The sequence below is a fragment of the Acipenser ruthenus genome, chromosome 49 (assembly GCF_902713425.1).
Source record: "Acipenser ruthenus chromosome 49, fAciRut3.2 maternal haplotype, whole genome shotgun sequence".
Taxonomy (NCBI): domain Eukaryota; kingdom Metazoa; phylum Chordata; class Actinopteri; order Acipenseriformes; family Acipenseridae; genus Acipenser; species Acipenser ruthenus.
In genome coordinates, this window is record NC_081237.1 from 3,591,704 (window position 1) to 3,604,958 (window position 13,255).

General features: G+C 46.9%; 1 protein-coding gene across 3 annotated transcripts in view; it reads left to right on the forward strand.

Moving 5' to 3' along the window:
* The window catches only part of LOC117401442 (adenomatous polyposis coli protein 2), a 38,478-nt gene that overhangs the window by 15,329 nt on the left and 9,894 nt on the right, over positions 1 to 13,255 (forward strand). The window contains exons 3-14 of one of the 3 annotated variants that reach the window (XM_059015221.1): positions 2,748 to 2,838; positions 3,178 to 3,478; positions 3,926 to 4,034; positions 4,508 to 4,621; positions 5,235 to 5,312; positions 8,435 to 8,524; positions 9,593 to 9,974; positions 10,551 to 10,649; positions 11,477 to 11,616; positions 11,790 to 11,867; positions 12,182 to 12,298; positions 12,947 to 13,161. In XM_059015221.1, the coding sequence (XP_058871204.1) occupies positions 2,748 to 2,838; positions 3,178 to 3,478; positions 3,926 to 4,034; positions 4,508 to 4,621; positions 5,235 to 5,312; positions 8,435 to 8,524; positions 9,593 to 9,974; positions 10,551 to 10,649; positions 11,477 to 11,616; positions 11,790 to 11,867; positions 12,182 to 12,298; positions 12,947 to 13,161 (1,814 nt within the window). Of the gene's footprint in view, positions 1 to 2,747; positions 2,839 to 3,177; positions 3,479 to 3,925; positions 4,035 to 4,507; positions 4,622 to 5,234; positions 5,313 to 5,807; positions 7,552 to 8,434; positions 8,525 to 9,592; positions 9,975 to 10,550; positions 10,650 to 11,476; positions 11,617 to 11,789; positions 11,868 to 12,181; positions 12,299 to 12,946; positions 13,162 to 13,255 lie in introns of those variants that run through there. The other 2 variants (XM_059015222.1, XM_034912332.2) reach the window with 2 other exon arrangements.

Sequence of the window (13,255 nt, forward strand, 5' to 3'; positions counted from 1 at the left end):
GTTGCTTTGGCCTTTGAGTGGGGAAAAGAAAGTCCTGTAATGAACTGGACTGAAGGCTGAGACGCAGAGAGAGACGCATCACAGATACTGTGCCCAGTAAAGCTGTGATATTTTCGGTTGTATTGATTTTCTGCAGTAGCACACTGGGTTGGGGTTTTGCGGTTGGGCTTTGCTTTCCAGTAATGTCCCGGTTCACATTTCACTGTTTCTCGGTAAGCACATTAGCTGTGTTTGTAGGTGAGGTAATGCTGTGGCTCGAGTCCAGATGAAGTCTTGGCTTCTGCATCACAATGCCCCTTGAGAGCGCCGTGCCAGTCTTGTTTTAGGCCGTCTGGGCCCTCGATCATGCCACACAACTGATACCTGCAGTACAGGAAGGTGCCCCATGCCCCTCCCTTCACTCCCACTGCTTGGCCTGACTATATGAATGGTCTGGCACATAATAAACCTGTGCTACAAATTGAAAAAGCACTTCTCAAGATATATCTAAAACATCATCGTCCCTGATATTCCTCTTCCGTGTGGCTAACAAATACTGCCACTTACGACCTGTGTTATTTCTAGGCTTTCTCCCTTATTTCTCAGGGGCTCACAAAATACCCTAATAAATCACTCACCTTTTACACAGTGATGTATTCATTTTTGACTCTGGTTCTTTACTGAAACTTCATGAAACCTGTGAATTGTGCAACAGATTTCAGGGCTTTGCTATTCAATGTAATCATTCTCAATGTATTCCTTGCTTCTGACCAGCAGCTGACTAAATATGGGTGGGGCTGAGATTACCAAGCAAGGAAAATGAGCAGAAAACGAAGCAGGTGTCCATCATACCTGATGCTTTCCTATTGTTGACTTTGGATATCTCCGCCCTACTCAATCACGATGTCGGCTCAGCTGGTCAGAAACAACTCCTAAACTGAGTGGCGAAACATGTTGTATAATTAACAGGTTTCATGGTGTTCCAATGTTAGCAATTAAAGAGAAAGCATATATACGATGCGATGCCCTCTTAACCAACCGGTGGACCTCTGGCATGTGTCATTTACACAGGCTGCTACCAACTCAACAGTGCTGATGGAAACTCATCAATGCACATTGTATTATGGGTCTAAAACAGCAAATACAGCTCTTTGCAGGACAGAATGGATTCAGTTGCTGATTAGAAAAAAGACAGTGCCTTTCACTTCACGTAACTACCCAGTTTAACCATGTTGAATAAAATAAACCAAGAAAGCCAGGGATTGATAGAATTGGTATCGCTTGAGAAAGCACACACTGTGTTTCTGGAATGCTATTTTGTAGCTTGCCAAATAGTGTATTAGAGTGCTTTGTTTTGCAATCATTTTCACTCGTTTTCTTTGTACAGTATACATGCCGTACCGTACTTCGGTGTTTTAGACACACTGATGTACCCGGCATTGTTAATTTATAATGCCCTGATGCTAATGAAGCAACTACAGTGCAGTATATAACAACTCCCTCTGAGAGCCGATATTTGTACAGATCCCATGAACCCCTGGAACCAATCTGATATGACAGGATCTACTGTATGTTATTCTATAGTTCTGTGCAGAAACCAAATATATTACACAGCGGCAAGGGCCGTCCTTTTCCTCTTCAGTTCTCTTTGAACCTATTGTTGCTGTTTAATTTGAAGTGACCTCCTAGCTGCTGTTTAATAGCTATATGGCTCTCCAGTGTGTGTGTCGTTGTGGTCCCTTCTTGGAGTGGTTGAAGGCGCTTGGTTTCACCTCATGTCCTTGCACCCAAGGCATGGCAGTGTCCCACAACGGCACACACACTGTCGTGCTATATTGCTGAATTGCAATACATTGTAAAGTATTATCTTTTTTTCAATACCTCACCAATATATTGCAAGTTCCCAGTACAGCTAAATAATACATTTTAGGCATTGCTTAGAGAAAAAAAATAATTTTGGATTTGGATGGCATACCTAAAAATGACACATTGTGCTAATTAAACCAACTGGTGTAAAAATAATAAAATGTCAAGCTATTTATAAGGCACGTGTCGGAGCTCTATTATCAATGACTCATAAAAGAGTGCTGCAGAGGAAGCTCGGTCCCAGGACCAGACAGCGTGGTACCTGGTCACTGTGAATGCTTGTTCCAGATCCATTGATGCTAATGGCTCTGCTCTGTTATTTTTTCCAGTGTAATACACTGGGATTAAAATACTATCCCAATGGGAGTTTGCAGTGCTTCCAGTAAGCTCATGGCCACGCTGTTGTTAAGATGGTGGCATGTTTGTCAGAGTGCCTGGCTGAGCGGTTCAGCTGCAGCTTTGGAGGGCAGGGGGAGGTGAGAGCTGGGATGACACAGCACTGTGCTCTGTACCGAGACGCTGTCTGTTTCTCCAGAGTGTCGGGGCGTGGGTGTAAATCTGGAAATCCAGAGCAGGCTGAGACTCCGACACTGCGCTGCAGCGTCTCAATTACAATGGGGTTCTATACGATAGCCCGGGGAAACTTATGAAATCTGGGGATTGTTCTCAATATTAACAAGGTTTATTTTTTATAGGTGACCTAATAATGTCTTCTTATTAATGTTGATTATTGATTTAGACCAGGCAATTTGGCCTGGTTTTAATCTGCATTCTGTATTATTCCACTGTATTATTTTGCACCCAGAACATTTGATGCATATACTGTCTTCTGTAGAGCATAGCACTGGTGCATTAGAGAGAAGATGTTTTGAGGCACTAACTCTGAGCTCTGCCCACGCTAGGAGATTTTGAAGCAGCTGCAATGCAAACTCGAGCAGGAGGCACGCACCCTGGCCTCCTCCGGGAGAACAGATGTCCTGGACCAGCTCAAAGGTAGGTGCTGTATGTGATTCAGCCCTTTTAACCCTTTCATGCAAGAAATATCGAAATAGCTGAAAAAAGCCATTTGGATACCTAATAAAAGTATTTTTCATTGACATTTCCTTTTCATTTTTTTTTACTATTGCTTTAAATTGGTATCCTCATATTTGGCTATCATACATTTACATCTTCCACATGTCCCCATATAAAGACTAGATGAAAGGGTAAAAGATGCATGGCCCTTCCATATGGTGTAGAAAACAATCTAAATTATTTACTACTGGTAAATAATTTATTATACAGAATGTGTTATGTTAATTTTTGTCCCGATTCTCTCTTGTTTCCCCACAGAGCTGCACATGGACTTGACAAACTACTACGAACTCAAGTATCAACCCCACAACCTGCGTGTGGCCCCAGAGGCCCCACAACACTGCGGCGAGGGGGGCAGCAGGCTCGCACCCCCGGGCTCTGCTTCGGACCCCCGAGCAGGAGAGGAGAGCCCCCTGCACAGCACGGCCAGGCAGGGGCCCTCGCTGCAGGGGGAGGCAGGAGCGCAGCTCCTCGGGTCTCCACACAGCTTAGAGAAGGGAGCAGCCCCCGGGGACGGCCGGGTCACTGTGCTGCAGCTGGAGCAGCTTGACAAGGAGAGGTGAGGGGGCCTGACCCAGAAGAGCCCTTACTGAGGTCCCTTCAGAACTGAAGAAACCATAGCAGAACCTTTGACAAACAGCATTGCCAATGCAAATGATATGGAATAACTCCACAGCTTGCTGGTACTGATACAGCCCTGTGGTACTGTCCAGTGTACAAGATTGGTTTATGCCACTTGGATATCATTAACTGAAGACACTGATGAAGACTTCTGGTTGAAACCTCAACTTAACTCAGTTCCTTAATAGTCCTGATTTATGAATGAGCATTGTTCATAATGGCATGTCATAATATGAGAATGTAACCATGTGTTAGGGACCATGATAGCTGGCCCTGCACTGCCATTGTTTCAAAACTTTAATAAACGTGCACTGCTTTTTTTTAATGATTTCCGGTGGTATTGTTGGGCTGTCCCCCCTGATCTCCCCTCCTGTCTGTGTTTCAGGACCCTCTTGCTGGGTGAGATTGAGAAGGAAGAGAAGGAGAGGCGCTGGTACTACATTCAGCTGCAGGGCCTGTCCAAGCGTCTGTCTGAGCTGCCTCGCATCGACACGGTGAGGAACGCTCAGCAACCCGTCCACAACATAGACTGAGCTCAGCAACCCGTCCACAACACAGACTGAGCTCAGCAACCCGTCCACAACACAGACTGAGCTCAGCAACCCGTCCACAACACCGACTGAGCTCAGCAACCCGTCCACAACACCGACTGAGCTCAGCAACCCGTCCACAACACACACTGAGCTCAGCAACCCGTCCACAACACCGACTGAGCTCAGCAACCCGTCCACAACACAGACTGAGCTCAGCAACCCGTCCACAACACAGACTGAGCTCAGCATAGTAACAGCAATAGTGTAATAGAGCATAGTGAAAGTATGTGTTAGCATTGCAAAGCCAAGAGAGGTATGGTAAAGCATATTAAAAACATGATAACTGGTAAAAACTGCCAAATACTTTGTTGTGGTAAACTGATATCTCTGGAACCTGTGTTTCTAAAAGAATTGTACTTGGTGTGATTGAACAGTTCTCCGTGCAGATGGACCTGATCCGACAGCAGCTGGAGTTTGAGGCTCAGCAGCTGCGCTCAGTCATGGAGGAACGCTTCGGCACTGGTGATGAAATGGTGCAGCGCACACAGGTGGGCCGCTTCACTGGCTTCAACTGGAACAATCATTCACATCATAGACAGGAACCAGGGCTGGAATTCACTATTACCTCAGTGAAAGTCAATAAGAAATCATATTATAGTTCATATGAAAGTCGAACTGAGTTTGTCAAAACATTTGCCAAACTGACAGTACTAGACTAGAGACTCTTGGTATTTAGTAATACAGACATACTTCATATCCCTGGGAAAAATAATTAAAATAAACATATTCAGCAAAATGAGTTTCTGCAGGGGTGGCTGACGAGGCACATTGTAATGTGAGGGGTGAGTTTCCTCAGAGGTTACTGACGGGGCACATTGTAATGTGAGGGGTGAGTTTCCTCAGGGGTGGCTGATGAGGCACATTGTAATGTGAGGGGTGAGTTTCCTCAGAGGTTACTGACGAGGCACATTGTAATGTGAGGGGTGAGTTTCCTCAGAGGTTACTGACGAGGCACATTGTAATGTGAGGGGTGAGTTTCCTCAGAGGTGGCTGACGAGGCACATTGTAATGTGAGGTGCAAAAGGGGAGGTTTGGGCTGTTCATCCTATGATCTCATGTTTGTCCTCTCTCCCTCACGCCCCTCTCGCTGTGTGTCTGCAGATCCGGGTGGCCCGTCTGGAGCAGCTGGACAAGGAGCTGCAAGAGGCCCAGGACAACATCCAGCACTGGGACCCCCAGGTGAGCCCTGCCAGCCTGGTACCAGTGACACTGACACAGGGAGGGGTGAGCCCTGTCAGCCTTGTACCAGTAACACTGACACAGGGAGGGGTGAGCCCTGCCAGCCTGGTACCAGTGACCCTGACACAGGGAGGGGTGAGCCCTGCCAGCCTGGTACCAGTGACACTGACACAGGGAGGGGTGAGCCCTGTCAGCCTTGTACCAGTAACACTGACACAGGGAGGGGTGAGCCCTGCCAGCCTGGTACCAGTGACCCTGACACAGGGAGGGGTGAGCCCTGCCAGCCTGGTACCAGTGACCCTGACACAGGGAGGGGTGAGCCCTGCCAGCCTGGTACCAGTGACCCTGACACAGGGAGGGGTGAGCCCTGTCAGCCTGGTACCAGTGACACTGACACAGGGAGGGGTGAGCCCTGCCAGCCTGGTACCAGTGACCCTGACACAGGGAGGGGTGAGCCCTGCCAGCCTGGTACCAGTGACCCTGACACAGGGAGGGGTGAGCCCTGCCAGCCTGGTACCAGTGACCCTGACACAGGGAGGGGTGAGCCCTGCCAGCCTGGTACCAGTGACACTGACACAGGGAGGGGTGAGCCCTGCCAGCCTGGTACCAGTGACCCTGACACAGGGAGGGGTGAGCCCTGCCAGCCTGGTACCAGTGACCCTGACACAGGGGGAGAAGCTGCCGTTAAGGGTCTAGTTAAGTGATTGAGAGCTCAGTTGGAATGAAAATCAGCCGACACAGGGGGTCCCCAGGACCGGGTTTGAGAAGCCCTGGGCTAGGGTCTGTAAGATGGGAATTTTGCCTACAATTGATGACCAAAAATATTTACTATAGAAGTTGTTTTATATGTGCAGAAATCTACTTGTCACATGTGGACTGAATCCTAAACAACTTCCACAGTAAATATTTCATTCTTGGTCATCAATTACCATCTTCCAGACCTTGTCCTTTCACAAGGAACAGTCTCCTCAGTAATGACTGGAGAACATGCTGGGCTTCATGATTTCCCCAATTAAAACCCCTTACAGACAAATCAAATCATGAAGCCAGTGCTTCCTATGCTGGCCCTACACCCTACTGACACTGACATGGTGGTTCACTTATTCCGAACCCCCTTCACAACGCTGTTCCAGTCAGATTGCAGGGCAGGGATTACTTCGGATCTCTCTCCCTCCTCCTGCTGCTCTTTCTGCCCCCCTCCCCCCATCATACAGTCAGCCCCGCTGGTTTTGAGGATGCATGTTTTATGAACCTCAGGAAATATTCAGGCTCTGTGGCTCTGTTCCCACCAGCTTGCTGTTGGAAATATTCCCCCTGGAGAAACCCTATAGCAGAAGCAGCAATGGAATTGAAATATTGCAGTGTGTTCCTGGCACACCGTGATGTATAATGTGTTCCTACCATTGGGATTCTATTGGTATGTTAAGATAGGAAAATGCTACCACAGTGATATTGTACCAGTGGACTCGCACTATTACCTCTTAGTTCTGAACCAATGCAACTCTGATCACCTTGGAACGAGGTATTAAACACTGTACCAAACAAACCTCTAATCACTGTAACCTTGAGATGGTGCGGCTGGTCGTGTGTTGTGCTGTGCTGCTGTCTGCAGTTTGCCCCTTTCCTCACCTTATCAGCAGATCTAGTGGTCTGGTAGTAAAAAGCTCACTGCCGGGGTGTTGCTATGCAGAATAGGCTGGGGCTTGAGCCTCCTGCGCTGTGATTGGTGGTTTGAGAGTGGCTGCAGGCACCTGTCAAACCCAGTTGAGCTCCAATCCCTAGCAGCTCTCTCTACCTCCTTCAGTGGAGCGAAGGAGAGGTATGATAAATGAGCCTTTAGGGAGGCTCAAAAGGGACCTGCCTCCTCCCACTGCTCTCTTGGCCTTACCTGAATTATTATATTGTGTGTCATGTTTTATTGTCTGCAGTCTGGTTGCAGGGTTCAGGTGGGTGGGGGTTAATCAAATGAATCAAAAACGACCCCCAGGCCTTGAATTGAATGTATTTTGCGCTTGGGTGCGTGAAGCACCATATGAGAGACCCCCCCTCCTAAGACACACACACACACACACACACACACATTTCTTCCATCCTTAAGCAGCAGCAGTCTCGTCTAGCCCAGCCCTTTGTCTGTTTCTCTCCTGAGCGCATTCAGTGGCTGCAGCAGCTCAGCGGGTTGCTATGGCGATGGAATAGGGACCGGGGCGATGTCAGGGTTGCTTCCCAAGTAGTTATGAAGGTATGTTGGGTTTGCGTGGAGAGGGGAGTGGGGGGAGCAGCTTATTTATCCTTGAATACCTTTGATTTGACGCCGGTGGCAGTGAATGCTATTTTCTGAGAATAGGATATACCATTTTTGCTGGGGGAGGTGTCTGCAGTTTTCTCTTGTTTCAGTCAATGATGAAAAATATGACATTTTCATATTGAGGGCTTGGGCTGCTTCTGTTATTAGAATTAACCTCAGTGGAGTCAGGCTTGATATATGTGAGAGTGTGTGTGTTCTAGTCTGGAAACGAGTGTTGCAGAGGGATTTATGTTGAATACAGAATCTATTATATGTAGGAAGTGAAGTATTTTCTATGAAGCCTACTTTGTATATAATGACTCGTATGCTGTACATATACAACCTAGTAGATTACTAAATTATATATATATATAATAGTATCTTGCTTTTCCAACCAGCAGCTGTAGAGAGTCCCACAGTGGGAATCCCTGCAGTGAGCGCACGCATCTGTGTGAACGGACTGTGCCTCTCATAACTATTTAATGCGTCAAGCAAATCATATCGCTGGCAGGTATACAGACTGCAGCTCCCTGTTGAAAGTCGGTTTCAGTCTCGATGTGTAAGACAGCAGATTTGATAGGCTTGGATAGTGGGCGCGTCCAAGCCTGCGCTAGGTATTGATGTTTAACATGGGACTCCCAAATCTCAAATCTAAGCCATTCTGGAGTGCAGTCCTTGCTTTCCACCCCTACCTTCCTTGGATGAATTAGAGGTGGTAATCCCTGAGAGATCGGCATGCATCCCTCTAGTGTAGGGCTACCTGGCAGCCCGTGGCGGCCGCACGCCTTATTGACAGTGTTTTGGCAGGGTTTCATTGTCACTGTGTGTTTCTTTTCAGATCCATGCCTGTGGGAAACCAGTGCTCCCAGACTCTGAGAGCACAGCGAATAACGGTGTTTCAGAAGCACCGAGCGACACGGGAAGCAAAGTAAGAATGAGCCTGTCATTTACAACGACATGCTTGTGAGCTCCTGGCCATGTTCAGTGCAGGCTAAAATAGGTTGAAAGAAAAACTGTACCGGACTCTGTGTGAATACTACCCCCATTTTTAAGCGTTTTTAATAAACACAGATATTTTTTTTTTCTAATGTAGTATTTACATGGTTGTGTGAGTATTTACCCTGTAACTGAATTTTAAATACTTAGCATTACTTACTTACAAGGTAACACAAATTACTAAGTTGTTATCAAGCAATACTAAAATAACATATAAGCAGCGTCACGTGTCCTTTTAAATGTATCATTGTAAGTGGCTCTAGTTTCACCTGGCTTTGAGCTTGTCTGCAGAATCCTAAGTGCCAGGACTGAACAGAGTTCCATTCCATTCACTGCTCTCAGTCTATATAAATGCAAAGAAGGCAGGACTGGCAGAGCTGAAATGTCATATTGTCACGTGATGTTAATTATTATTAATATTTGTTTATTTAGCAGACGCCTTTATCCAGGGTGACTAGGGTGTGTGAACTATGCAAGAGCAGCAGAGTAACTTACAACAACGTCTCATCCGAAAGACGGAGCACAAGGAGGTTAAGTGACTTGCTCAAGGTCACACAGTGAGTCTGTGATTGAGCCGGGATTTGAACCAGGGACCTCCTGGTTTCTTTAACCACCAGACCACACAGCCTCCTGTTGCCTCCTAGTGTTAATAAAATGAGGAAGTCTGTTTGGTCCCGGCACAAGACAAACTCAAAGGCAGATTTAGGGAAAAATAACTCTTGCGAACAGCCTAAAATAGAAAAGGGAAATGTAAATAATGCTAATTAAATGACATTTAACTCTCATCACTGTTAAGGATTCCAGTATATCTGATCATTTCACCCAGTTTGAGCAGCCAGCACGGCTCACCTTTGCTTTACAGTCCTCTTGTCCAAACCAAATGAGGTGACAGCTCTTCTGATAATAGGAGCCCCCTACACGTTACTGTAATGACTTGCACACTGTAGCAGCGCCCTGCGTCTTGCTCAGGTTTCTTATACTGCTCCTTGTGGATGCCCAGGTGGAGATGGTGTTCTGGATGCTGTCCATGCTGGCCTCGCGGGACCGGGAGGAGATGTCCCGCACCCTGCTGACCATGTCCAGCTCCCAGGAGAGCTGCTTGGCCATGCGAAAGTCCGGCTGCGTGCCCCTGCTGGTGCAGATCCTGCACGACGGGGCCGGGGCGGGACCGGGGGCAGGAGGCTGCAGCAGAGAGGCTCGCAACCGCGCCAGCGCTGCCCTGCACAACATGGTGTACTGCCAGCAGGACGAGGGCCAGGCGCGCAGAGAGATGAGGGTGCTGCATGTGCTGGAGCAGATCCGCGCACACTGTGAGGGGGGCTGGGACTGGCTGGAGGCACAGCGCAACACCGCCGCCCTGGAGGGCAAGAACAGTAGCACAGGTGGGTAGTGCTGCTGGAGTCGGTCACTAAAGGGATGCTTTATATCAGGGCTGACCAATCGATGGCTCTTCAGCCATGTGTTTCTCATTGAGCTCCACAATACGGCTCTTTTGAAGGATCCCATTCAGGGTTTGAATGGGTTTGGCAAGACTGTGAGGACAATCTGTAGCTTTGAGTACAGCCAGCATGTTGATGCAACGTTTAATCTGAAAAGACTCCTGATTCCAAGGGGATTGATGGATTATTTTGTAAACAACCTGAAAGCACTGGTAACAAAACTAAAGGGAGGGTTTAACCCTAAAGTTCGAGAGCCTATGTAGAAGTAAGGGCCAGATTCTCAAAACAAATAGGAAACACCTTAAGAATTCTTACAAGCCTCTGAATGGGTTGTTTATTTCTAGTTTGGTAACTTTATTGGGTGTGTTTATCTTTTCCCAATGACAACTTGGGAGTAAGAGCTTTGAGAATGTAGCTGAGTGTGTTTGCATGCGTGTTTGTGTATGTGCCTGTGTGTGTGTGTCTGTCTGAAGGCTGCATCCCCAGAGCTGATGGATTCTCTCTCCCCATTTTCCCCAGCCCTCCCTGACCCTGTGGAGCCGCACATCTGCCAGGCCATGTGTGCGGTGATGAAGCTGTCCTTCGAGGAGGAGTACCGCAGAGCCATGAACGAGCTGGGTGAGTGCACTGCCCTTCCTGCCTGCCTGAAACCACTTTCATATTGCAGAATGAAGCTCTTGGATAACTGACTTCACTTGAGCACATTTCAGTACTGCACATGGGATCCTAGGGTTATCTTTTTGTAAGCCTGCATATGAATTTGTTTTGGCATTAGTTACTGCCCGCACTTGACTGCCTAGAATTTCATGGATATTTTTCAGAATGGAAATGTTATTGTTTTTCATAAATAAAAATACAATAATGTGTGTGTATGTGTGTGTATTGAAAACAAACAGTAAAACAGTATTATTGTTAAATATCTTCAAGTCTAATGGTGTCTTTAGCTACAGTGGGTTGGTGACACTGAGGAAACGTTTCTAATCTGATACCAGGTTCTAAAGCTTGTCCTGGGTCATTGATAAACTGGGGGATTGTTACTTAAGTAACCAGCAGTGTGGAGTAGTGGTCAGGGCTCTGGACTCTTGACCGGAGGGTTGTGGGTTCAATCCCAGGTGGGGGATGCTGCTGCTGTATCCTTGAGCAAGGTACTTTACCTAGATTGCTCCAGTAAAAACCCAACTGTATAAATGGGTAATTGTATGTAAAAATAATGTGATATCTTGTAACAATTGTAAGTCGCCCCGGAAAAGGGCGTGCACTAATAAAAAATAATAATAATAACCCACACTTCCTCCAGCTGCTCTTTAAAAACAGTAATGCCAGCAGTCTTGGATATGGAAGCGTTGCTGTTACAGATGTCAGTGATGCTATTTGTATATCAAATTAAGAGAGGGGAAGTCAATTTACATGCATTTAAATCACTTTTGCATCTGTGTGTGTCTCAGGTGGGCTGCAGGCAGTGGCTGACCTCACTCAGCTGGACTATGAGCTGTATGGCATGAACAGCGACCCTCTGAACATGGCACTGCGGCGCTACGCTGGCATGGCACTCACCAATCTCACCTTCGGGGACGTGGTCAACAAGGTAGGGGAGCGATGACACTCATCCAGGGGGTTTCATTCAGTTCAGCTGCTGTTTTCAGCTAGTAGATTTCTTAGTAAAAGGCAAGCTGTTAATGCTATGAAACCGCTGGACGTACAGTAGGATCTGAAATCTCAAATTGAGTGTACCTCAGTGCTGGTTGTTTTCCTGCCCAGGCTATGCTCTGCTCGAAGAAAGGCTGTCTGCAGGCGATCGTGGCCCAGCTGGCTTCAGACAGTGAGGAGCAGCACCAGGTAAGAGAGTCTCCTGGGGATGATCCCAGTAGCAGCACAAACCTGCTCACTTTCATACAACCTTCAATTGAAATGGTATGCAGCCTTGGTGAATTATATATTTTTTAAATAAATATATACAGTAGGATTACTATTTTTCTCTCAGTTGGCGAGCCTGTTCTCTGATCTAGATTCCTGTATTTTAAGCAACATTAATTACAAAACACTCAATCAAAATAAAAAGTAAAACTGAGTAGACAATACGTTTTGGGCCAGTGCCTTCATGAGTACACTTTCTAGCCTCGTTGAGCGAGACCCACGCCTTCCCTCTGCAGGTTGTCTCCAGTATCCTGCGGAACCTGTCGTGGCGGGCGGACATCAACAGCAAGAAGGTCTTACGGGAGGTGGGCAGTGTGGCCGCGCTGATGACCTGCGCCCTGCAGGCAACCAAGGTGAGATACCTTCACCCCCGTCTCTATAACACAAACTGGAGAACCCCCTGGGCATTCACTTGAGAGAATATCCCGCAGAGAACCCACTGTCTAGAGACCAACTCACATCATGAAAAAGTCAACTAACATTCAGACACTATGTTAAAACAGGGCTCCCTATTTAGCAAGCAATGTAAGCAATGTATTGATCTAGAAATATAGACTGGAGTTCAGGCATATAGTGGAAAAGTGGGCTAAACAGTGACGGACAGTCGCCAATCAACCCAAGGGGAACAGTTTCCCACTACAAAGTGGAAACGGCCGTCAATATCTGTTTTATGGCAGTCTTATTTATTAAAATCTTTAAAAACGTATTTATCCAGATAAATCTAGCATGCAGAGAAACTTGATCGCTCGACGGTTTGGGCAGTGGCACAGACTGTTCTTGGTCATCTGAACCTGCATTAGCCAATTGGAATCTGAGTTTTAATCGCACAGGATTAATAAAATAAACTTTTCAAGAAACCTAAGCAAACACACTTACTGAATGAACAAGCTGATATCTTCATTGTTTAAGTAGTAGTAAACTAAACTGAATTGTGTAAACCATATCCGTATCCAATAGCTAGTTTTTCCCACAGGCTGAATTCTCTCTCTCTCTCTCTCCAGGAATCGACCCTGAAGAGCCTGTTGAGTGCCCTGTGGAACCTGTCTGCCCACAGCACGGAGAACAAGGTGTCCATCTGCTCTGTGGACGGGGCCTTGGGCTTCCTGGTCAGCACGCTCACCTACAAGTGCCAGAGCAACTCTCTGGCTATCATTGAAAGCGGTGGAGGGATCTTAAGGAACGTCTCCAGCCTTGTAGCTACCCGGGAGGACTACCGGTAAATGCAACAGGAATAATATTGTGTTGCCAGTCAACGGTTAATTTGAACTCTTACTATTTTCTGTCTGAGTTCTGATTCCATCATGTTTTCT